Source organism: Hirundo rustica, chromosome 6 (genome assembly GCF_015227805.2).
Source record: "Hirundo rustica isolate bHirRus1 chromosome 6, bHirRus1.pri.v3, whole genome shotgun sequence".
Lineage (NCBI taxonomy): Eukaryota > Metazoa > Chordata > Aves > Passeriformes > Hirundinidae > Hirundo > Hirundo rustica.
In genome coordinates this window covers 57,049,348-57,073,654 of record NC_053455.1, presented here as the reverse complement: position 1 = coordinate 57,073,654, position 24,307 = coordinate 57,049,348, and the positions used below count along the sequence as shown (strand labels likewise).

Genomic DNA, 24,307 nt, shown 5'->3' with positions numbered 1-24,307 from the left:
AAAAGTGCCTCAATCGCTCATTTTGTGCTGAAGTGGACTGCAAAACAGCTCGTGTGCTTGTTGATGCTTGTTAAAAGCATCCTCCTCAAGAAGGACTGCTGTGACCATTTATCTATTCAACAGCTTGTTTAAATCACAAGTGCAAGCTGTGTGTTTACAGGGCTACAGGATGTTACAGCATGAGCACGGTTTTAATCTGCAAGGCCATACTTTGCATGAAGGTCAGTTTAAAATACGTTCAATAAAAAGGCATAGATGTGCATAGCTAAACATGTACATTTTGAGAGGGTAATTCAGTTCATGTAACTCAGGTAATCTCCTACAGCCTGCTCCAGAAAACTAATTTGTGTACCATCCTTAAACAAAAAGCCCCAAACTATAAGCCACAAAAATAACCAAACCCCAAAGGTAAAACAAACAAAAAGAAAAACTTAAAAGTGTTTTGGAAAATGCAAGTAAGCAAACAGAAACAGGAAGGTCTGATATGAAAGCAGTTAAAGTTTTTTTAATATATTAAATTATTTAAAGGGAGGCTTTACCATGGTTTCATGTTTAGTAGCTTTAGGTTTCAGGCTAGAACAGTAATCAGTAGTGTCAGTAGTTAATTCTCTTTTACCAAATGGGTCTCCTCCCTTCATCCCAACAGAGTTATTACTGTTCTCTCAGTCTCAGGGACTGTTTCTTTCTCAGGGTGGGAGAGAGGAACCAGGGACTGTCAGCAGGTTTTAAGAAAAGTTTTCTGGCCAAGTGCAGCACAGACCAGTAGCTCCCTGGTACCACGGCTCAAATCGAATTTTTAGAGGTTGTGTGCTTTTGATGTGGTTCCTCCAGTAGAAAAACACACCAGTCAAGCTGCAAGGTTGTGCAGTGTTTTCAATTCTGAAGTGAAATAAGAAATGGGTTTATTGTATAAGAGACTAAAATGTTTGCAATGATATAAAGAACAGTTAAATGTTGTCCACATTACTGGATAAGCAAAGTGACATCTTGAAAGAGCCTTGCTGGACAGGCTGCCACCCTACCACGTTCTGTTTTAGTTTGAGCCTATTTTTACATGCCACTGACTGAGCTGAAAGATGCCTTTCTCAACACTAGGTGAGAATTTAAGATTTCTCACCTCTTTTTCTAACTGGCCCACAATGAAAAAATGAAGTGATATTAGCAGGTGGGCTTTCTTAATTAGCAGCCTGCTAATTAAATCTGTTAAGCATAACTGTATTTGATTGTTCTGCTTCTGTACAATTTTGCCAACGAGCAGAGCCACGGTTCTGCTGCTGCCCAGGAAGAGGCTCAGACTGAACCATTGCTGCTTTGACACCAGAGAAAGCTGGTGGAGCTGGAGCGTGAACTGGGTTTGCTCTGTCCATCCAGAAGCTGAAACAATTACCTGCAGCTTTTGGGCCATGCTGCAAAAGGCTGAGGTGCCTGAGCTAATAAAAACAGCTCAGCCCCGAGGGTTTGCAGGCACCCTGCTTTCTTTGTGCAGACCTTGACCCATAAAATGCACTTCTCGCAGTTACAGCTAAGCCTGCTCGTTTGTTTCCAGTGACTGACACATATCATTAAGGGAAAAAAAAAAAACAACTAACTCCCCTTTATTTTCTTGTATCATGTTTTCTGTAGTGACAATGTGCTGAAGTGAAATGTCCCTTCCTGTTAGCTAAAAATTTAAATAACTGACAATTTCCCTTTATGTTTTCTAGCAGTAATATCAGGTAAGAGGTAAACAAGCTGCAGCAAAAAAGTTCATCTGTAGGGTGTCCTAAGAATCCCCTTTTAAGATCATCTTGATCTTATAGCCTTGCTCTGTCACTACCTCAGTCTCTCTCTCTCAAAAAACCCCCAAACATTTAAATAGATCATAAAGATGTCTAAAATAGCTGTTCTTGTCTGTCCAGAAAGTACATTCTAAATGTTTATTTGTTTTCTAAGGCATCAGTTTTGTTTGCAGGAATGTTAATAACCCGAGTTGTGGATGCAGCGTGATCTTGTTAGCGTGCCCGTAGTTCTTGCGGTCTACTTCAATCCTTTCTTCAATCATAACCATCCATTCTGGAGATGTGCTCTGCCAGGACCTTTTATTACCCTGCTCTCTCCTGTAGGGCATGACTGAACTATTCAACTTTTCTCTGTTCAACCTCTTAAAACTTTCACTCATTTCACCTCAGCCAGCTCAGGCTTGTTATCATTTCTGTGGGGTGAAGACAATGAAACATCATTAAGGGGGACAAAACCTTGGATTAGTCTAAACCATAAATGTACTTTAATGTAACTTAATTAACGTTAGTGCAGCTCTGTCAGGTTACAGCTGCCCTGGCAGTGTTACAGGAGGGTGGACAGGGGACACAGTCTTGTCCAAATCACCACCGTTTGTTGTGATTGTATTCAACCCCTGCATTGACTGCTTCCAGCATTCCTTTTATTTACTTGTTTGTTTATTTGTTTATTACATGAAGCTCCTAAATCTTTTGGCAGACCTGGTTTGTTCTGCCTTTCTGCTTTCTCTCATATTTTACCAGTGTTTTCACAAATGAGAACGCTCACACATAAAACAATTTACAACATCAACAACGAACAAGTACCGGGAAATTCTGAGCACCAAAGATTCCCAGAATAACACCCAGCATAATTTCCAGTTTCCCTTTTGTTCCAGACAAATAGAATAACTACAGTGAATGACAGGGGGATTAATTTAGTGCTTCTGTCCACTCTTTTCTGTTGTGACTCTGCCACCCCTGAATTATCAAAGACTTGACACCTACAGCATGACGTTTCCATTTCATCTTTCTCACGGTCCTTCCAAGAAAAAGGTCTGATTTTAGCAAAACAAATTCCATTTGTGGTTAGCAAATAGGCAATCCTGGCATAGCTCTGTTACCTTCCTGGGCTTACATGTAACCTGTCAGTCTGAAAGAGGACACATCTGCTCCATCCTTCCCCTTCTTTTTATTTCTTCTAGAGAAACCTCCACATATCTTTGCAGTCAAACAGAGTAGAAGGAATTTGTGTAACATAATAAATTAATGTCTTTGGTCCCAGGTGTAATCCCTGAGGCCTTTGAAGGCCCTTCTTTGCTAGAAATACAGAGCAGCCAGTGTCTGTCCCTTTTCCAGTCTCTTGTGTCTGTGTGTATTGACATATAAAAAGTAAAATCAGAACAAATGCCCTGAAACGTGGCCATTTTGTTCTCTCTCCTGCATATATCTGTCACCAGTTGCTAATAACTTTTTTTTTTGTATATAATAGCTGCTTCACATGTGAATTTTAGCATTTATTTGTAGAAAACCTTCCTTTATTTTATCTGTCTTTTAAAAGATTGAGATGCTCTGAACTCCTGTGCTGCTGTTCTCTGTTTTTACCTCTCCAGTGAGGTGTTACCTCAGATGAAACAGTCTAATCAGAGCTGATGGCCATGTTCAAGACAATCCCAGGGTGGCAGTCTTCCTCTTTGAAGACCCTCAGTATGACCATAGAAAACAGAAGTAAAAAGGCACATGATGAGACAATAATCAGTTGTATTTGCATATTTCCTCTTAAATACTTAACCAGCATTTAAGCAATTAATTGTCAATTTAGACCAACTTTTAAAATGTCGTGTTGCTTCCTGCATGAAGGGAAATAATTTAAAAGCCACCATGGGGTCAGCCTACCGCCATTCAGCATATTTATCTTTGCCATTAGCTTTTGGGTAAAAGTGCTGCTTCTGTGTAGAGGCCACAAATCTTGTTTGTGCTTCCTGTTGCAGAATGTTTATTACACAAGCAGTCAGCAGCTCCACGTGGGTGTTCTGAGCCCCACGATCGACGATGATGACAACAGATGCCTGGTGGATGTGAACAGCAGGCCCAGGCTCATTGAATGCAATTATGCCAAAGCCAAGAGAATGAAGCTTTACTGGCAATTTACTCAGGTAATTCTTACCCAGCAGCCATTTCAGAAAGTTTTAAAGCTCTGTTTCTGTGTTGGAGTGTGAATAATCCGTTTATTAACAGAACAGAACCTCATTTATCCTTGCTCTCTTTGCACAGAGCCAGGAAAACGGTGTTTAGTTTTGATCCTAATGTCAGCTACCTCAGTAGGGTACAAAATTTGTATTGTATTTTCTGAGTTCATCATGAATAACTTGTTTCTAAGGAAGAGTACTGTTAAGGGGGGAAAATGGTTATTTCAGTGGAGTCAAATGCAAAGTAACCTCTTTAGGAATGAGGAAAAGAAATATTTTTTTGGTTTTTTTTAGAAGTAGCAACTCAGAAATGGGGGTAGTGGATCATTGGTTTTAACAGTCTCATAATGTTCTTTCTTAAAAAGGCTCTTGCTTTTGCACATGAGTGTGAGAGAGGCAGAAAGAGGCTCAAGGAAAGGCTGAGAGGTGCTTTCATAGTGATGGGAATGCTGATGGGACACCAAGGCCAGGCCTGGTGTTCTCATTCATAACTGATTTAGAAACGTAAGGGAGAGTAAAGAAGCCACAGAAGTTCTGGGGCTAGAAAAGCTGCTCTGCCACATAACAGTTCTGGAGATCACTCTGGTTTAGCCAAGAGGAAATGGCAGAGTCACTCAAGGCATCTCAGTGTTTCCACAGAGGGATACAGGTTATCCTGAAGACAAAACAGGTTCCAGTCGTTGGGAAGCTAAAGACAGTCAAATTCTGTTTCTCAAAGAAAGATGAGTTTTTCCTAAGGTAAGTTCAACACAATGGAACTTTGCCACGTCGGGTACTGGCGTGCTGGTGTATCAATGAAATGAAACTACATTACTTTCTAAAACAAGTGCATGATTTAGATTCTGTCTAGTGTGAGTTTTCCTGGTGTCACAGCTGCTCCTCTGCAGTTGAGTCAACAAATCTAGTTGGGTACTCCAGCCCACAGGCTGAGAATCACCATTAAAAACAAATTTTTTTTTTCCTGCATTTAATTTTTCTGTAACATCCATCTGGGTTTGCAAATACCTTTTCTGTCAACTCAATAATTTCTGTAACATCCATTATCCATATACTTTAGGACCTTGTCAATACAGTTGGTATCAATCTTGGTGCAGACAGAATCTGGACATTAATCAGTAAAGCATAATACTAGTTTATTTTGTATTTATACTTGGAAATCATCTAGGTCTTTAAGAGGTATTTCCTGAGCAACAGCTCTTAAATCCCTAAATTGGCCCCTCAAGGGCAAAGTTTTAATTTTATCTTTTCACAAATGTTAACACTAGTCTTCTCATGAGGTGAGCCTCACTGTATCCATCTCTGTTCTTGATTTTTTAATACCATTTCTAAAAAGTATGATTAACATTAAAGAGTATTTCAGTAACATTTTACCATGGTCCACCTATCTGGTGATTGCACTGTATACTCCGAAGTTTTGGTGACAATTAATGGTTTCTACTCCAGGATACTGGCACTATTTCATAATACTGATTATGTTAGATTATATTTTGGGGGGGGGGGGGGGGGAGGGGACAGCAGTAGAGGGCCTTGATAATATAGCTATTAAAATCTTTAGAAATGGGATTTAGCAGTATTAGGTTTGTTGCAATTCCATGTTCCAGCTACAGTCTCTCAATGAAGGTGCAGTGCTGGTAAGTCCTGGTAAGGTGCAGTCCTTCTGCAAAGGAACTTCTCCCTGAGAGAGTGAAAGCTAATTAGTTGTTTCTTCATGATAAATTAAGAGGCAGATGAAATAATTAAAAGTTTTCTGTTCAGAAAGGATTTTGCTGATACCCAGTACAATTAAAATGTCATTATTGCTCAACATACTGCCTGGTACCCAGGCCTGGGTACGTTTTGTAAGTTAGAAGAAAGTTAATTAATGCAATCAAGGCTTGCCAAGATCAACTGATGGAACTCTGTTTGAAGTGCTCCCTTTTAGGGTGGTGAAAAGATGTGTTTGTGTGCCTAGAAACTTTCTCTCTCTTTTTTTACTACTTTTTTAAAGCTCTGGTATTTCTTTTCCATATTGTGCAGTGAGCAGGACTACTGTATCAGGAGTGTAAGCATTGATGCTTATATAGTCTTGAAATTTGTGAACTATTAATTAAAATGTAGATGCTGGTTGTAGCACTTTCCTTTAGCTGCAGGTACTCTTTGACTTCTCTGTGTTCTTGAGCCATTCCATGAGAATGTCTGATGGTACAGGTAAGTAAAAATACAGCAGTGCAAGTGGAGAATTGTCTCAGAAAGGGAACAGGAAACAGAATGACCACCCAAAGTAGGATAAACCAATTGAACTAGATTTCCCTGACCAGCAGAAAAAAATCTCTATTTTCCCTTCTTTACAGACATTAATGTTAAATTAGTTTGGATGAGGGAATACGATAATCAGAGAGGCCTCACAGTTGTCTGTGGTGGGACACGGACAGCAGTCTGGTTGATAGAAAACTTATTGTAATAAGTTAGCTGAGACTCCATTTTCTTAATGCAGGAAAAGCTAATTCTTTATTCACATCACTTCTTTTATACAGTTTTCACAGACCTCGTGTGCAACACTGGTGGCTGGTAGTTTTCTTACTATTTCACTTTTTTGGTCAAAAGGTGAGTTGTGTGGAGGTGCTAAGATTCAGGTTGTTTACATTTTTCCTTTCTGGGTTCTCATGGAACAGATCTTACTGTTTCCACAGATGCACTTATTTTTTCAACCCAAAAATAGGTTGTTAAGGAACCTTTCATACCAAGATTGTTTTCCCATGGGGACTTGCAAATGGCTTAACTACACTTAGAAGAGATGACAGGCTAGCTATTAATTTAAACAGATGTAACTTCAAAAAGCTTTGAGGCGTTTGGACGGCGTACAAACACAGTACGTGAAGTTCCATTGAACAGAGGCAGTCAGAACAGGGAAAAAAAAGGAGAGGGAGGGGAAGGAGAAAGAAAACTCCGGGCGCTGCCACCTCGCAGCTGCTGCGGGGGAAAGGGAAAAACACCCGTAGGGGTTGGAATCTTAGCTTTGGAAGGCCCGGGCAGCGATGGCCGCAGCCCTCCCGGCGCCGCCGCATCCCTGTCTGCCCCTGTCTTCCCCCCGCGGGGGAAAAGCAACACAAAAAAAAAAAAAAAAACACACCTCTAAAGGCCGCATGTAGCAAAAGGGGGAAAACGCAGAAAAGAAATAGAGAAAGGGTTAAAAAAGGCACAGAGCGTTCGGCCCGAGGCTGTTGAAAACCCCGCGCAGAGACCGTGAGGGAACGGCATTGGAGCCCTCAGCTCTGGGGCAGAGCTGGGAGCAGGAAATGTGCTCCGGTTCCTGCCGTCCGCAGAGCTCGCCCCTTCCGTGTGGAGCTGCGAGCTGACCGGGGCTCGGGGCTTTTCTGGAGGATAAAACTCAGCCGTGGGGAGCTGCTGCGGCCACCGCGGCTTCCCGGGAAGCGGGATCCACCCCGCGCCGCCTGAGGAGGCTCTGTCCCGCCGGAACCATCTTAGACAGGCGTCCGCACACAGGTTCCGGCTGCGGCCGGCGTCTTCGCACGGCTGAGGCTGAGAGCAGTTTCAAAGTGGCCATAACATTTTTTTTTTTCATAGTCTTTTCAAAGTGAAAAACGGAATTGAAAGGTAGCTTTTCCAAAGTTCGTAGGTAGAGGCAAGAGAAAGGGAGCTGCAGACACAGGACGTGCTGACCGAGAGGTCTTTGGAGCCCGAGGGCGAGGGGCGGTTCCGCAGCAGCTGATTGTAATTTTTTTTAACGAATTTCTAATAAAATACCATGTAGGTAGCGATTCTGTGGCTACCGTATCTTCCCCTATAGCCGCTGCCCGCAAAAACTGCCCCAACTCGTCCCGCCTTTCGACAGAAAGAGCATTTTGTACATCTGCTCTCACGTTGTTGCTAAGATTCAGGTCGTTTACATTTTTCCTTTCTGGGTTCTCATGGACCAGATCTTATTGTTCCCACAGATATATTTATTTTTCAACCCAAGACTAGGTTGTTGAGTTAAGGAACCTTTCTTACCAAGATTATGTTTGTATGGGAGCTTGCAAATTGCTTCTCTACACTTAGATGACAGGCTAAGTATTAATTTAATAGAGCAAGCCCGATTTTATGAGGCCTTTATTTTATAATTTTTCTACCTGTCACAACAAAAACTGAATGGCTTTAAAAAAAAAAAAAAAAAAAAGTACTCAGGTAGCATTTTCCTCCTCCTTTGTATTGTGTAATGATGAGTGAATTCCACATGACCAAAGTAAGGTCATGTTAGTTAGGGGGACTCCTTGCTTCTGTAGATCTGTTAAAGAATGATTTCATTATTAATTAATTATTAATTATTAAGTCACATATTTTAGATCAGAAGCACTTACATGCATTTGTGCACATATATCAAACTTGATTTTTTTTAAAATTTTCATTTATCTTTTACTATGGTCTTAAAATTTTAAATTCCCTGGGTCTCTTCAGTTGCAGGCAACTGGAGACAGGCACCCAGCTGTCCACTGCTACCTTGTGGACAAAATTGTGGTTTGAGGGACAGGCACTTGGATGGAATCACTACCTCTGGTATCTTTGTCCTGTACAGAGACTTGCCTTGAGCATTCAAAGCCTGTAGTATGTGTTTGTATAATCAGGATCTATCTGAGCACATTTCCATGCTCCACAGTTTTGGACAGCTGCCAAATGCAATGAGACCCGATAAAATGCAGGCTTTGGTGGCATTCTTGCTTCCAAAACTTCTTCAAGTGTTTATTACAGTAATTATGTCAAATTATGTAAATTAGCCCAGAAAAGACTCCCATCAACTGGGTGGTGTTCAAGAATTTTATTGTTCAGGCTGTCATGTCTTCTCTTAGGGAAATGTTTGTTTTGGAAATACTGTTGTACTGGAATGGTTTCTAGATGTTTGACAGCTCACCCAGTTCAGTCTGTCTCACCGCTTTTTCATTTAATCAGAACAAAGTTAGAACGTGTAGCAAGTCTGATTTCTCAGGTTTATTGCTGATGCAGAGCCAGGTGCCTGCCCTACAAGTGAAATTTCTCTCTACGTCCCTCACCTGGGTGGCAGCAGAGCAGTTAAAAAGTTCACTTACCTCGTTAGGGCTCCTGCAGAGGCACAGCAAAGGCAAAAGGAGGAAGTTTTTCTGTAATTACTCTTTATTGTGAACGATCTTCCTGCTTCTGTTCAGTTGGACAGGGATGTGATTATTCCATTCTAACCAGATGAGCCACGCTCTCACTTTCTGCTGTTGGGAAAAATGCAACAAGGGAGAGCTCTGTGTAAAAAGAGGCAAAAGAAATGACGCCAGGCTGAGCTAAAAACTTGGGATTAATCATTTACAGCTGTTTCATACTCAGTTAAATTAAGTTACTCAGCTTCCAGTGTGATTGCCCTAGAAAGATAGGAAGAATCTGCATGTATAGGGATGGACACTCACCACATCCTTTGTTGGAGGGAGAAGATGTGCAGGGCCTGCTCTCAGCACTGTGCTGTTCCCATATCTTCTGATAACATTCCTTGTGCATGGTGTGGGGAATTGTGATTCTAGTTGCTGCTGGAGGTTTCCACAGGATGTCTTCCCATTCATAAATGTTTGGAGGGAATGGTTTATGCTATGGCCAGAAATAAAATTTGTAAATAAAATTTGTTGCTGACAGCTGTAGTTACAGTATGTATTTCCTAAATGTCCTAGTAGGAATTGCTTGAGAGGGAAAAGGGAAGACAGACAAGCATATTAATTACTGAGTTGTTACAGGTACTCCTCAGATATATATGATGATTTAGAGGTCTTATTTAAATAGGTATTATGTAATAGATAAGGAGCTCTTCTGTTTACCTGTATAAAGAAAAAATAGACCTTAAAATTACAAGAATTTACATTATGTTTCTCCTGCAGACTTTGGCCTTTCAATTACTCTTACCCACCTTTATCTCATGAAAATAAAGGTTATGCAGTACTAGGTTACTCACCACTACATCCCAGAGAAGCACAGGAACGCAGCTGCATGGCAGGATTAAACTGCTGGGCTGGGAAACAAGCAGAGAATCTCCGTACCGATTTCAGATGCCCCCTTGCTGAGCACACAGAGTGCAGAAGCAGAGCCCAACACCATTACACAGCAGCCTAATTCCAGTGTCCACTCCTGATTTCATCCCACCCGTTAGCCAAGGACATCGGCCTACAAGAAGGATTCATCTCAGTAGAGCTGTGCGTGCCTAAGGGAACAGTGACCTCCCTCCTCTTCATCAGATTCCCCCATTAGGGGAGCCACAGGCTGGCAAAGCAGCGTCGTGGATTTATCAAGAGTTTGGATTTATGTGTTATTTCTAACCACAAAGGATGCAAATACTCAATAAGTCTCTGTAGTTCAAGACGTGCTGTACTGCTTTAAAACTGTGTAATTAGGCAGTGCTGTTTGCCTGGCAACTCAGAACAGAAAGGGATGGTGATCCTGTTAAAACAGATACAGTCTTTGATCCTGCAGGAGGAATAGAAAGAAAAACAGAACCTAATTACTCAGTTAAATGAGCAAATAGATTAGGTTAAGCCCTGTATTTTTAGTGAGGCAATCTGATTTTTAAGTAGTCAGTGTTGCCAAGTGTGGAATTTTGAACCTCAGACACAAAAGAGCACTTCCACAAACCCCAAAGGCCCAGTTTTTTGGTGTAGGGGTCCAATACATTAGCAGTATTTCTATATTTAGTTACTTTTTTGCCCATTTTTTATCAAAGATTACCCCAGCTTGCCTGTACTTAATATTTGAGCTAACTGGATAACAGCACAAAGTGTTACAGCTGGAGGATGAGGAAGCTGAACCATTGTTCTGCTCAGACATGAGGAAACGATAGTTAATGTTTCAATTTTCATTTTGCTCTAGTAAATTTGTCCCTAAGACATGTATAACTTAATATTCTTGTCATATTTAATGTGACAATATTAATTTTAAAAAAGGTGTATTAAAATATTGCTTTTTTATTCACCATGAGCTGCATCTTATAAGCCCATAAACATTTTAGTACCATTTATGCAGAATGGAATTGATAAGTACAAAAATCTGAATGCTGACAGGCTTTCTCCATTTTGAATACTTGACTGCAACTTAAATATGAAAATGTATATGCAAAAAAATGCATAAAAATATGGAATAGAAATGTTACTATAAAATATTGTGTTTTAACAACTCATATTAGATTTGTTTGGCAATTATCGCTAACTTTTGTTAAATTTACTTGTTAATTATTGCTGTAGCTAGTGGTAACCAAAATTTCATTGTATCGGTTTAGTTTTCTGTTTGGAGTAATTTTCTAGTAGCAAGTCTTAATCTTTGCAAATTGATGGAGAACTTGCCAGCTAGAAAGTCTGTGTGAAATACAGCAGTAAAACGAGCTTTTAGTGGGTGCATTTCAAATCTTTTCTAGCATATCACATTATGCAGTATTTACTCTCCTGAGAACTACATTTAAGCTCCAAAGACACTTGTGCTGAATTAATTCAGAAGTAAGTTAACACATACCCATGTTTTTCCTTCAAAACAGATACCCTATTTGCATATTTTAGCATCTAATTTTAAATGTCACATTTATTTACAAAGAAATTATTTGTTGGAGTTGCAGATGATCTTTCCTCCTTTCATCTGCCCGGGTAGGCTGCACCCAGCAATGGCAGATGGCAGCTGCTGCCAAGGCGCTGCATGGCATTGTCATGTCAGGCAGGCAAAACCAAATCCAGAATGTTTCCTACAACCTGAGTGATAACCAGCACTTACCAAGTGAAGGGCCTGAGTTTCAGGAGATCCCAGCTCTGCTTTTGGTTCCTCCTTTGCCTTACTGCACCAGTCTCTGCTTGGGTTCTGCATTCCCCACCTGTGGGAGGGATGGAAGGAGTTTTGCTGTTATTATTTCTGAATTCCCATTTGAAAACAAAATGCTGTCCCTATCAAGTGAGTAAAACCTGCACTTTAATCCCAATGGAGTTAAAAGCAGTATGTATGTTAGCAAGATTTGGCTACCAAATAATCGTCTACAGCCTGAGAGAAGAAGATGAGAAAAATGTTCCCTTGGAAGTCAAATATGTCAGGATGAAAAAATTGACAAGAAAAGAGTGTTTGTTATTCAGTGAAATGATCAGGCCATCAAGCACAATATCGTGAAGCCAAGAGTGGTGACACTCAGTATATCAGACAAAAAAAAATAGATTATTTTCATTACTCTCTGACTAAAACTGCACAAGGTTTGTGCTGCAGCAGCAAGGACATTCCTTTCCCAATATCAGTTATAATCAGATTTGTGTGGTTAGTGGGGAAAAAGTCATTTTCAATAACTAGACACTATGATCAGAATCCCAAAGAGCCCAGCCTAAATTCCCATGTTAGAATATGCAGATCAATTGAAATAGTGGTGCAAATTCATTTCCTAATTTTCTTCACTTGGCACTCAATTTATTTCTTAGGCTCTAGAGACTGGTTTAATCATAAGCATATAATGATAATGCAAGTAGTTCAGGTTCTGGGTTAAAATGCATTAAGCCTCCTTCTTATGGAGCATTCAGATTAGAAAACTTAGATTAATTAAATGCAACACACAAAAGAAATAAAGTCATCATACAGTATTTTTGTTTTCCAAGGGAGTTATTTCTCACATATAATCTCATCTAAACCCCATAAACCTTTGGAAATCTGTTAACATGCTTGGGAAAAATATAAAAAATCTTCCGTTTCCTAGTTGTGCTGAAAGGAGTTTCTCCTTTGGCTGGCTGGAGAAGAGTAACTCGGTATAGCCTGTGCTAAGGCTGGTAAATAGCAGTGTGAAGTTGTGTTCTTCACATCATGTCCATCTGAGCAACGTTAGAACAGTATTTTCATCCGTAGGGAGAAAAAGAGGAAGAATAAGGCAGTGAGGTGCTCCTGGGCACGAGCTACAGCTTTGAGAGGTGGATGGGTTTGGACCCGTCACTATCAGCAAGACATTGAGATGCTGGAGTGTGTCCAGAGAAGGGCAACAGAGCTGGTGATGGGTGTGGAGCACAAGGCTGAGGAGAAGGAGGTGTTTAGCTGGGAGAAAAGGAGGCTCCTGGGTGCCTTACTGCTCTGTGGGAAAGGAGGTTGTGACCAGGTGAGGGTTGGTCTCTTTTCCCTGTGAGAGGATGGATGAGAGGACATGGCCTGGAGCTGTGCCAGGGGAGGGGTAGATTGGATATCAGGAAAAATTTCTTCACTGGGAGGGTTGTCAAGCAGGGGAATAGGCTGTCCAGGGAAGTGGTGGAGTCCTTATTCCTAGAGATATTTAAAGGACACGTAGAAGTGGCACCTGGGGACACAGTTTGGTTTGGTTACAGAACAAGTAGTGTTCAATTAATGGTTGAATTCAATGATCTAAAAGGTCTTTCACCACCAAAACACTTCCCGTAATTCCGTATACCACAATGATATTACTTCAATGGGAAGGCAAAATCTAGGAGTACACAATTGGCTGCATCACAGAGCACAAAATTAATTAACTAGATTAATTACCTCATCCAGAAGACTGCCCCAGGCAATGGTCAGTGCTTACTGTTTCACAGAAATGAGCTCTGTTGTGAGCCAGCAGTTCACGCTAAGTCCAGGAGGAGGGTTCCCTTCTTGACCCCTGATGTGCTCTCTTTGAGAAGATTGAGGCTGGATTTGTCTGAATGATCATCTCAGCCTGTCTAAAAAGAGTTATCAGCTAATTTTAGAAGCTATTACTCTTAAAATTAGCTCGGCCCATCAAAAACATCTACATCTGAACATTGATGTTCAACTAATTCAACAGGTTTCCTATACTCTTTCCTATAACTCCTTTTTTCCTTAGAAACTTTGTTTACCAGTTCCTCACTGCTATTCACAGGTATTCATACTTTTGAACAGTAAAGGAACTAATTTTCATCCCCCTGCTGAACAAAGTCCTGTTTTTATTTCATGTTACTATATTTTGTAATTTCCCCACCGTCCTGAATATTTCTATCACACTTCAAAACATCTTTGTTGCTTTTTTCTGACTTACACTTTAAACATATTGAAGCAAGCCTAGATCACAGGAGATGAATCACGCTTGAGCCGTTTGCAGAAATCATTTATATGTAATCTCAGAATGAAAGACAAAAAGGTAACTTTTTTGAGTTTTTTCACAAAATGCATTATTAAAACATGCAAATAAAGCGAATGTCTCCAGCACTCCTGTCTTTTTCTTGCTTGTATTGAGATACTGTCACACTACACAGACAGCTGCTGCATGGCACAATCAGTGAAAAGAAAGATTGTAAAAAATTCTGGATTTTAGTTAGAGAAAAAGTACTTTGCAGAAAACACTGGGCAAAGCATTAACTTTGGATATTTTCTATAGGTCAAGCCTCACAAGACTCCAGAGGCGTTTCTAACACAGGATTTACCTATATCCAACTCTTCTCCTACTAGAGGGAGTATAAAATGCAGCAGTTGTAGTTGTTGCTGTGAACTGACGGAGTTTATAAACACGTCTTAAGTTCTAATTTAGAACTTGGGTATCAAAGTTGGAGCACGGAGTAGCCTGTGAGCACGACATGTGGTGGGTTCTGCACATGCAGTTCTCTGAATGCTACCAAGTAGGACAGCAGGCAGATTAGGGCAAAGGAAGACATGGGAGACAAGTGGGAACATCATCCCTTTTAGTGCTGAGGAAAATAAAATCAGAAATATCAGTCTGTGGATCATCCTACACCAACGTGCATCTCTGCAGCTTACTCCTTTAAGTTCCCAAAAAGGCAGTTTGTTTCTGAGTGACCTGTCCTGATACTGGTTACTCAGGACAGCTGTGACCAGAAAAAACTAAGCACATCATCCTCTGCCAAGGGTCAAAAGCAGTTTTTCCTTTTCCACAAAGGACTTGCTGGGTAAGCCTGGCTCTCATCATAACACACCATCATCTGCATCTGCCGCCAAATAAAACCCAAACAATGCCTTCAGCTGTAAATTCTGCATTTAGCCATAGTTATCAGGGCTGTGTCTGGATAAAGGATTCCCTTTTCAATCTGCCTTCCACTCTACCACAGCCACCCCCCACCCCAAGACAGTGTTCAATATTAATTCCAAAAATCACATCATATTATAATTTTATTATCATAAACAATGCTTGTTTCTGCAGATGTTCTTCTAGCATGTGGGGTAAATTTCCTGGCTACTGCTGATAAAGTAATAATTCATGTTTACTTTCTAAAAAATACCTTAGTCTGGCTAATGTATTGTACTCCAAAACTTCCATTTTCTTAGTCTTGTCCCAATTTTCTGTAGTAAAACACATTTCCAGCTATCATATCCTAAAGAGCTTATTGGTATTTCAGTGAAGGCTTGAATTTAATTATTTTCAAGTAATTATTTTCTTAATCTTGCTATTAACAGGACTGCAACCTGTTATAAAACTATTTTTTTTAATCTGTGTGGAGAAATGTTAGTGATAGCTATATATCCACATGCTCCGTTTCTGATTTTTTTTTTTTTTTGCTGTATCACTGTAATTTGTTTTCTATTCCATACAGTTACATTCTCTGTATGAATCTGCATTTCCTTGTACCAGGTTTAATTGCTTTTATTTTAATACCTTAATTAACAGTATCTTGTGTTTCTACATCCTGGAGAGAATAAGCAAACCAGACAATCCAATCTAGAGTAAACAAAACAGAAAGTGATTGCACAGACTACTAGTTACTAAAACCTGCTCTGGACATACAGATGAGGCTGCTTCATTTGATTTGTCACAGCTGCAGTATTAAAAATTTGGTGCAGCATTATGAAAATTCAGCATTTATGATCACGTACAACCTGAACACTCAGATGTCTTGGAGAGGAATGAGACAAAATTGTGATGTAGACCTTAAAAGGGTGTAACTGTTGGATGATGTGTCTAATGCCACTGTCAGAGGATGTTTCACAGTATTTACACACTGAGTACCAGCAAGTGGATTTAAGTGCTTGGGTGGGTACCTGACAACAGAGGGAAGAAATTTACTTTTTCCTTAAGAAATGGTTTGGCTGATCCCTCTTATAACTACTAAAAATTACATTGTACATAGTAATTAGTTTTGTTTATTATTGGACAAATAAATTTGCATTTTAAGTGTGTCTTGTAAAAAAAATCTCATTTGCTTATCTACTCTGTAAGTAAAGATATAAATAGCTGAACAGATAACAATACATTTTTAATATATGAACCTGCTGTATATGATACTTCATATACATAAAAGCATTTGAATGCACCTTATTATCACATTACTTAAATAAAATATATCAGGAAGCATGTCTTTGAGTAAAAGCAGGTAACAATATACTTCAGTGAGAAATATTTCAATTAAAATAGTTCAAATTAATTGATGAAAAATTTGAACAGCAAATGATATGTTGTAGAGCCTGCTTTACTTAAAGCACACCTGTTAGACAAAGAGTTGGAAAATTGGTCATACTTCTTTGGATTCAAGGAGTTATTCAGTTACCTCTATATTACATATATCTATATCCTTTATAAGCTAAAAAGCAGTAAATCTAAACTGAATAATATAATGCAGTATTTCCAAGAAGCGGGCAATACTGAAAATGCATTAATTACTGGATGGGATAAATTATTCCCTTCTTCCTGTGAACATTTTCTTACTGCTTCAACATCCATAACAAAAGTGAATCACACAGAGGAAAAAAATGCCTTTTAAAATTTGAGTAATTTTCTTTAGGATTAAATTTGGTGTACTAACAGTCACTGAAAATGTACCCCAGTATTCTGGGGAAATGCACAAGGAGATCAAGTGTTCTGTCTGGAGTGGAGAATATCTCTGCCTCATACACCTCACCATAATTCTTTGATTCAAATGTATCAAAGCAACAGCAAAGATTAGAGTTTCTGCCTCAAAGGCAGAGCGAACATGTAAATATTTGAGGTCACTGATTGAGGTCCAAATAGAAAATTAATAGACTAGAGAATGCAATGATCTCTCCAGCGTATGTGATAGGAGGCTGGATATACTTATTAACCTTTCAAGAACTTTTTCTGAAATAGCCGTGTTTAGGCAAGCAGGTAAGAGCATGTCTTTCAGGCAGAATAACATGAGCTTTAATGTGATGAGCAAAAAACAGGTTTAAACTCCGAAAAGGAAAAGTGTTCACTTTGGAGCAACTCCTTAAAAATAACCATCAGTCTGACTTTAGGTAATGCTGAAAACCTGCAGCACTCATTTACCATCCCTCCTCTCTACAACTGATCAGGTATTTTAAAGTGATCGGGTCTGGTAACTGTGCATCCACCACCCCCAGTAAACCAAAACAAATCCCACAGAAGAGTTCACCAAAAACTGATTACTTTGCACAGCTTGGTACTGCAAGGGTTTGCAGGCACATCAAACGGTGTTCTCGAGTGCCATATTATTGGATAAATTCTGCCTTACTGGAAGACTGGGAAGGAAAGGAAGTCAGGAGCATTGCTTGCCACTGCATACCAGAATGTTGACTCGAGACAGTGTTAACATTAAAAGTACACTTACAGAGCACTCAGTTGGTTTTCTGTGTGTCTGAGCACCAGCAGGAGCTGAGAACATTTGTGCTTCTCACAGGAATTGCTTCAATTTGCGTCGCAAAACCCATGCGGTTCTCAGACAGACTTGTTAGTGCTGACATGTTCAGTCTGCTTTTTACAGAATAGTTGACCTGGATGCTTATTTATCCTCTTGAGACTTCTCCCATTGAGCTGCCTCTCACCGTCAGTGATCTTAATCCTAATTCTGTTCAATTGCGCAGAATTCTTCTTGAAACTTGTTTCAGCCTACAGAATTGTGTTTAGTGTCTCATGATTAAAGAGATTGCCCTAGGCTATCAATTTTTGCTTTTAAATCGGAAAGCAGAGATTTTGCCTAGAATGGGGAAAGGAACCCAGATGGACAATTCGCCTTTCACTGAGCCTGAAGTGTAGTAACACAATAAACCATTTTGCCAAGCATGCAGTAAACCCAATTATGAGAGTTTTATACAAGTTTGGGTAACTGCTTACTAAAAAAAAAAAAAAAAAAAAGGGCAAAAGATAATTAACTCAAAGGACACCTTTGCCTGCATTTGGCTTTAGGGTTCCAAATGCTAATGATAACGACAGACTGCCAAAACCATTCAGGAATGCTGTAATTCGGAGGAGCAAAATATAGTGTCAGCTTTTGGTGCCTCAGTCCTGCTTGCTCAGTTCTTTCACTGGAGTTACTCACTTCGTGTGCTTTAATGCTTACACAGCTCACTAGTTCAGGCCTTGCAACCTGCATTAGGTGCCCTGTCAGCAACCCAGAACTGACGGGACAATCCCACTGTCCCAGGCTTGTGTTGGGCATATGAAGGGGTGAAAACAATGCAGTTAAGTCAAAAAATAACAGGAGATTTTAAGTAAGTGCCATACAAACCTTCCTCCCTGTACTTCAGTTCTTTCATTTATATGGCTGCTGAAAGGATCTAAAGCTGTGTACGCTGCGTCCTCTCTGAGGGCTGAAGCAGTGGCTCTGCACAGGCCTCGCATCTCTTAGAAACAGAACAGCTTAGCTCTTAAAAGGGCTTGAGCCTTCCCGTTCCTCTCTTGTGGTTAAAAAGAGCACGTCTTGCTAGAAGCATCTGTGCTCTCTACAACACTGAATTCACGCATATTAGCTACTACTTAACTTTGGTGTCTCTTTTTCTATTCCATACAGCAGCTCCAATGTACTCGGCAGGGTGGTTTTCAGTACCCAATGCAGAGCACTTCCCACACATCAAAAAGAGCTTCCTTGGCTTTTTATCTCCCAATTCACTTGTTTCTGGCGAGTAAAAGCCAGATTTCACATGAGGGCACATCAGAAAGAGTGAAGGAGTGTGAGGGGGCTCTATATATGCTTTTTGGGTTGCTTGCTTGTTTTGTTTTTCCTTAGGAGTACACTTTGTTTGTGTAGCTGCCTGTATTAAAGTGTTTCTCATGAATACATTTACTGTAACTCCTAGGTCTGCTCTAGAAAATTTAGAAAAAAAGGAAAAAATGTCTCCACTGTGAGCATCCTCCTTCTTCTACCCCCAGATCCACAGGGCATTTTGGATCCATTCAAGTGACAGAAACCCTTGACCACTGAAACAAGTGGGAATTAAGCAGAAAAATTCCAACTCCACATGGCAGTCTCTGAGTTTTAAACGCTGTCCCTTCCTCTACCTGACAGAGTTCCAAGTGCCATACTTCACAGAGAAATAGAGAGAGGGAATTCTGTTCCTTTCCGTATGCCAGTAAGTTAGAAACAACAGGAGAAGCCTGAGAGTACCATGCACAGTCATACCCCATGTCCAGAAATCGGGCAAGTAATGGACCCAACCAAGTTAGTTTTCTAACAAGACAAAGTGGTACAGCTTTCCTCAGCTTCCAGTGCAGGATCCGAGCTGACATCCAGGAAATGAAAGATACAAAACTAGTTTACATAACTAACAGCAACACACAGCACCTCCAGCATCAGTTGAAAAAACAAGGAAATTAATCTCAATTTTGGGTTTAGGCAGAAACACTTGTAAGGTGTAATTCCCAATTCCCAGTTTAAGCCAAGAGAGCTGACCCTGTGTGCCACGAAACACTGAGTCTGTGCAGTAGAAAACCACACTGCACAGCCTTCATCAAGAATAAGAATGTCATGTTATTCTAGAAGAAAACAAGGCAACTGTTCCTTTCACAATGAGAAAATACCCATTTACCTCAGAGTTTTACAAGTGAATAACCTAGCTCAGAGCTCATTAAATTAACTTGGAGAAAAAAAAAAAAAAAAGAAAAAGAAAAAGAAAAGAAAAATCAACCTCATTACAATGATCTCCAGAAAGCCAAAGTAACCAAGGGAGTGGGGAAAATGAGAATTGTGGGGTGGGGGTGTAGGGTGAGTGTCTAGGATAAGAGAAGAAATGGCATATAATAAAGCTTTGGCAAATTTTTCATCCTAGTTTCTTCAAATTTCTTGTATGTCATGGAGTGTTATTGCTTTTGGATAGTTTGGAGTTTTTGCTCCCACCAGACAGCCAAATTTAACTACTGTTATTAATAGAAATGTCAATAACAGTTTTACAGCAGCGGGAAAATACAGTTCACTCAGCATTTCATTATGGAGGCATAGTAAAATGCCTCTGCAAGCCTATCTGTCTAGTAAAGTAATCAGTGGAAATTGTGTCAAGGCTGCACATAGACCTACCAGGAGGATTCATGGGAGCCACAGTTTTGGAGTACTGTGGATTATTCTAGAAATAGTCCCTCTAACGCAAAGCTGTATTTAAAATGTGCAGCTTTCAAACCTAATTCTGTATTTCATTAGCCAGGCCCAAGGTATTATTTTAGAAGTCACATCTTAGAGAAGGTTCTTGCTGAGCATGACTGGTGGGATAGGAGAGGACCCGCAGCCAGCTGTAATGAACGAAGAAGCTCTTCTGAATGAAGCAGAGCCTGGGCTGAAAGGCACCAGCTGCCCCTGTCTGGGCAGCAGCCTGCTCTGAAACAGCACACGGCCTTTCTCTGGGGTTTATGCCAATATCCCGTGATTATAACAGAAATCCTTCCCAGTTACGACTCTGTAATGCAAGGTATTGCACAGAATTGAACAAAACTATAAAGTGGTGGGGTTTTTGTATGGAATTGGATCTTTGGGTTTTTTATAGCAACTATATTTTCCCCTGGTATATATAAGTGATTTAAATGCTTTTGCTCTTTCCATAGTTCAGATGTACTACTCTAATTCTTTGATTTGCATATTAAGCCAGTAATTCTCCACACAAGTCCAAGACACTTTAGAGAAAGCCACTTTCAGACCTCTGTGCCATTAGTCTACTCTGTGTGTCTTGGAAGAAACCTCCTGGACACTGATGTGTACAAGTTATCCATTGCTTTCCTTAGACAGGAGAGAGGAGGAAAGAACCAACTGAAAACAGATTTAAAGGGGGGAAAATGTAATTCATGTCACCTGCATGACAGTTTAGTTGTAACTGAGGTCTACAGCTATCTGTGTGATAGCAGTGATTTAAAGCTTGACATAACTCAAAAGTGAAAGCAGAGCTTTAATAAGGCAACATTAAGCTGGGAATTGAACAGAATCAATACTGAAGATTAGCAACAAAAGATTATAAAAGACATTTCACTATTCAAGGAATAAACAAATTTTTTGCATTTTATCCTTTATATAGCATACCCTGGCTGTCTTTCGCCTTATTTTGGTGTTCAGAAATGCAGCAGAGCCACAAAATCAGGGAACTGAAGCAAACAGGAAAGCTTCCGCTTGTGGTTAAAATGCATGGCTAGAAACACAGCTCAATTCCAGAAATCCCATTTGCTGAAGTGGAAACCAGGCAATTGAGACTATTGCAAACTGCGTCAGAGATTAAACCAAGCCTGTGACAAAGGAACCTTCATTCCAAATCCAAGGCTTATCTTGTCTATAGCGGGAAAGTTTTTCACAGTAGACAGACACTGCAATGTTCTATAACTTACATTACCCCACAGCAACAATGCAACAAGGTCAGTGTTTAACACAAACACTTCTTTTTCTTTTCCTCCCCCCCCACCCCCCCATCTTTTTACAGGGAGGTCCTATCCAGAACCGAAAATCCAAGCGCTGCCTGGAATTGCAGGAAAACAACGAAAACGAATTTGGATTTCAACTGGTCCTTCAGAAGTGCACTGGACAGCGCTGGTCCATAACAAATGTCCTGAGGAGCTTGTCATCATAGCAGATTAAATTTTGTACCCATTTCTTTTGCTACCGTGTAGCAAGTACTGCATTGTCGCCTGCTGTACTGTATTCCTCCCGCTTCCCGTCCCCCCAGTTCCTTCTCAACCCTTTTTCGTCTCTGGTTTGATTTTGTGAGTGTGTGGAAATAGGGTTTGTGGGCTGGAAATAAGACGTTTTTATTTCACAATGATGTTTTCACGACATTTATAGAGATGCTGAATGACAGGTGACGGGTAGGCTATCCTAAAATATTTTACAACTGTAAATAGAAGGCAAATGGAGAATATTTATAACTCAAACTTTTATTGAATAAAAAAGTACAAACACTATTACTGCCTAGCTGTCTTGGTGGAAATCCATTTGGAAGTTAAGTGCTGGTTTCATTGCTTTCGTTAACCCGAGCCTGATCTCAGCATGTTGCTGCAGAGCATCAGAATTCTCCAGAATTGTGATAAAAAGCTCTACCTGCACACCAGTAGCTACAGTGAGGGAGGATTTTCTCCATTCTCCCTCTCCAGAGATCTGTCTAGGCCACTGTAGCCACTGGTGTACAAATACAGGGGGAAGGTATGGTGTCTGGAGGGGTACAATGTGCCCCCAAGTATTTTTCCTCTCCAGTATCACTTAATAAAACCCCAGAGAGAACCCCAGGGCTCAATTGAGGCAGGGAAGAGAATTTGTTAAGAAAGAAGGGGAAAAAAGCTACGAGAGAAAAGCAGCAGCTACTGGAAGAAAGCTAAAATATAAACCCTGACATTTCACAGTGGGTTGGCTTCCATTTCAGTGACTGAACTTTCCTTCCAATTCTTCATTGTTCTTACAACTCCTTTTTTTAAATGCACTTGGTTCCCTGGGTACTGCAAACTCGGGTAAAAATGGCTCCATCCAAGAGAAGAAGGTATGAATTCACTCTGCCTTTCTCCCTGCATTGAAGGAGGTGTGAATGCAATTCCATATCACTTAATCTAAGACTGGGAGGAGAGAAAATTTGATGAGGTAAACCAGAACACTGGGATTACTAGAGTCTATTTCCAGCTGCTTTTATTTGTATGTAAATTCCTTTCTCTTTTATTACTCTATGTGTTCTTTCTATTCTGTTTGCTACCTTAAGCAACAGTCCTGACCTGTTTTGGAGCTGGTTATGTTCCAGACTGTCTTTTACAGACCGGCTTCACGTTCAGCATCAGCTTGCAGCATTGCTTCCTGGGCCTGTTCAATAAGCCTTGGGACACTAATTAATTATAGGTGTTGTAATTTCTGCTGTGTGTATTTGTCATACACACAGATGTGTCGTTACCATACATCTGCTTCTCAAAGAGGAAAACCCTGAGCCAACAACAGGAGGAAAGTCGTAGAGGTGGTTTTGGGCTGAGCACCTGACCTTTGACTGGCTTCACACATTAAAATTGGAATTAGAATGCAGAGGCATTTTGAGCAGTCCCTAATCCAGCCATCCCAGATGAATGGGGAAGAACCCACATGTTCAGATGGAAAAAGCATAGAACACATGCAGAGGAGCAGGAGACAAACTGAGCTTCCTTCCAGCAAAGATACTGAGGCTTCGGTGCATGGAGATGCAGCCATAAGGAAAAAATAAATGCTGTGGTTCAAATCAGTCTCCTCTTGATTTCTCCAGGCTTGCTGCTGTAGGGCTTTACTTTTTGTTCTGGGGATGTTTTTATTTATGAGCACTAGAGGGCAAAGACTTGAAAGAAAGGTGCTGAGCTCTGTACTGCTATTTTTCATACCAAAATGAGTATCCTGTGTCTAGAATCTACCCAGAGAAGACTGGAGTTACTCCTGATCACATTGCAGTAGCATGCTGATGCCCGCTGCCAAGTGGAAAAACAAACAAACAAACCCAACAAAAAGCCACACCCCACTTAAGCGAACCACATCACGGTGCCAAACCAGAGAGTCATAGAGTGGTTTGGGTTGGAAGAGGCCTTAAAGATCTCTAGAACACCCCTGGCTTCCTTCCACTCACCCAGATCGCTGAAGCCCCATCCAGCCTGGCCTTGAACGCTCCCAGGCATTCCACGTTCTCTGGACAGCCTGTGCCTCAGCACCCTCACAGTAAGAAAATTCCTCCGTTTATCCAACCTAAGTTTCCCCTCTTTCAGTCTGAACCCATTACTCCCTGTCCTAGCACCCGTGTTCTGTGCTATCCAGCCGAGCTTCCTTGCTACACACCAGCTCCAGGGCTGCTGCCTCCCTTGATTCCCATGGGGTCTGCACTCAGGAACACTTTCCTTCAACAACCCTACAGGGAATCCCTCTGTGGTGACTGGGTTTAAATCTGAGCACACTGTAATTCTATTTACTGCAGAAGAATTACCAGAGTAAAAATTCGTGGTGGGAAACCCCATAAATCTCGACTTGAAACATCACTTCGTACTGCAGCAATTTGGCTATAGGTAAAATGCATGTTTTAGAATACACTTTTCCCTTTGGTTTTTTCTCATGGAACAAACATAAAGGGAAAAGGGGTTTAAATCTGTGGGTAAGCCTACAAAAATGGGTACAGTAAAAAAATAAATGTACATAAGCATTTATATTGTTGTGCTCTGAGGCCTCAGGTCTCTCTGAACAGACTCTCTTTGACAAGCCTCTCAGAAAAACACGACAGCACAAGCAGAACTGAAGGACGTGGCCACATTTCGTTGGGCACTCT

The 24,307-nt window shown here is 40.5% G+C and overlaps 1 protein-coding gene across 7 annotated transcripts in view; it reads left to right on the top strand.

Annotated features, from left to right (window-relative positions):
* The window catches only part of GALNT18 (polypeptide N-acetylgalactosaminyltransferase 18), a 233,529-nt gene extending 211,567 nt beyond the window's left edge, over positions 1-21,962 (top strand). For 6 of the 7 annotated variants that reach the window (XM_058421080.1, XM_058421079.1, XM_040067732.1 and 3 more), the window contains 2 exons: positions 3,746-3,910; positions 21,485-21,962. In XM_058421080.1, the coding sequence (XP_058277063.1) occupies positions 3,746-3,910; positions 21,485-21,631 (312 nt within the window). In that variant the 3' untranslated portion in view covers positions 21,632-21,962. The remainder of the gene's footprint in view (positions 1-3,745; positions 3,911-21,484) is intronic. The other variant, XM_058421078.1, reaches the window with a different exon arrangement.
* The last annotated feature ends 2,345 nt before the right edge of the window (positions 21,963-24,307 follow it).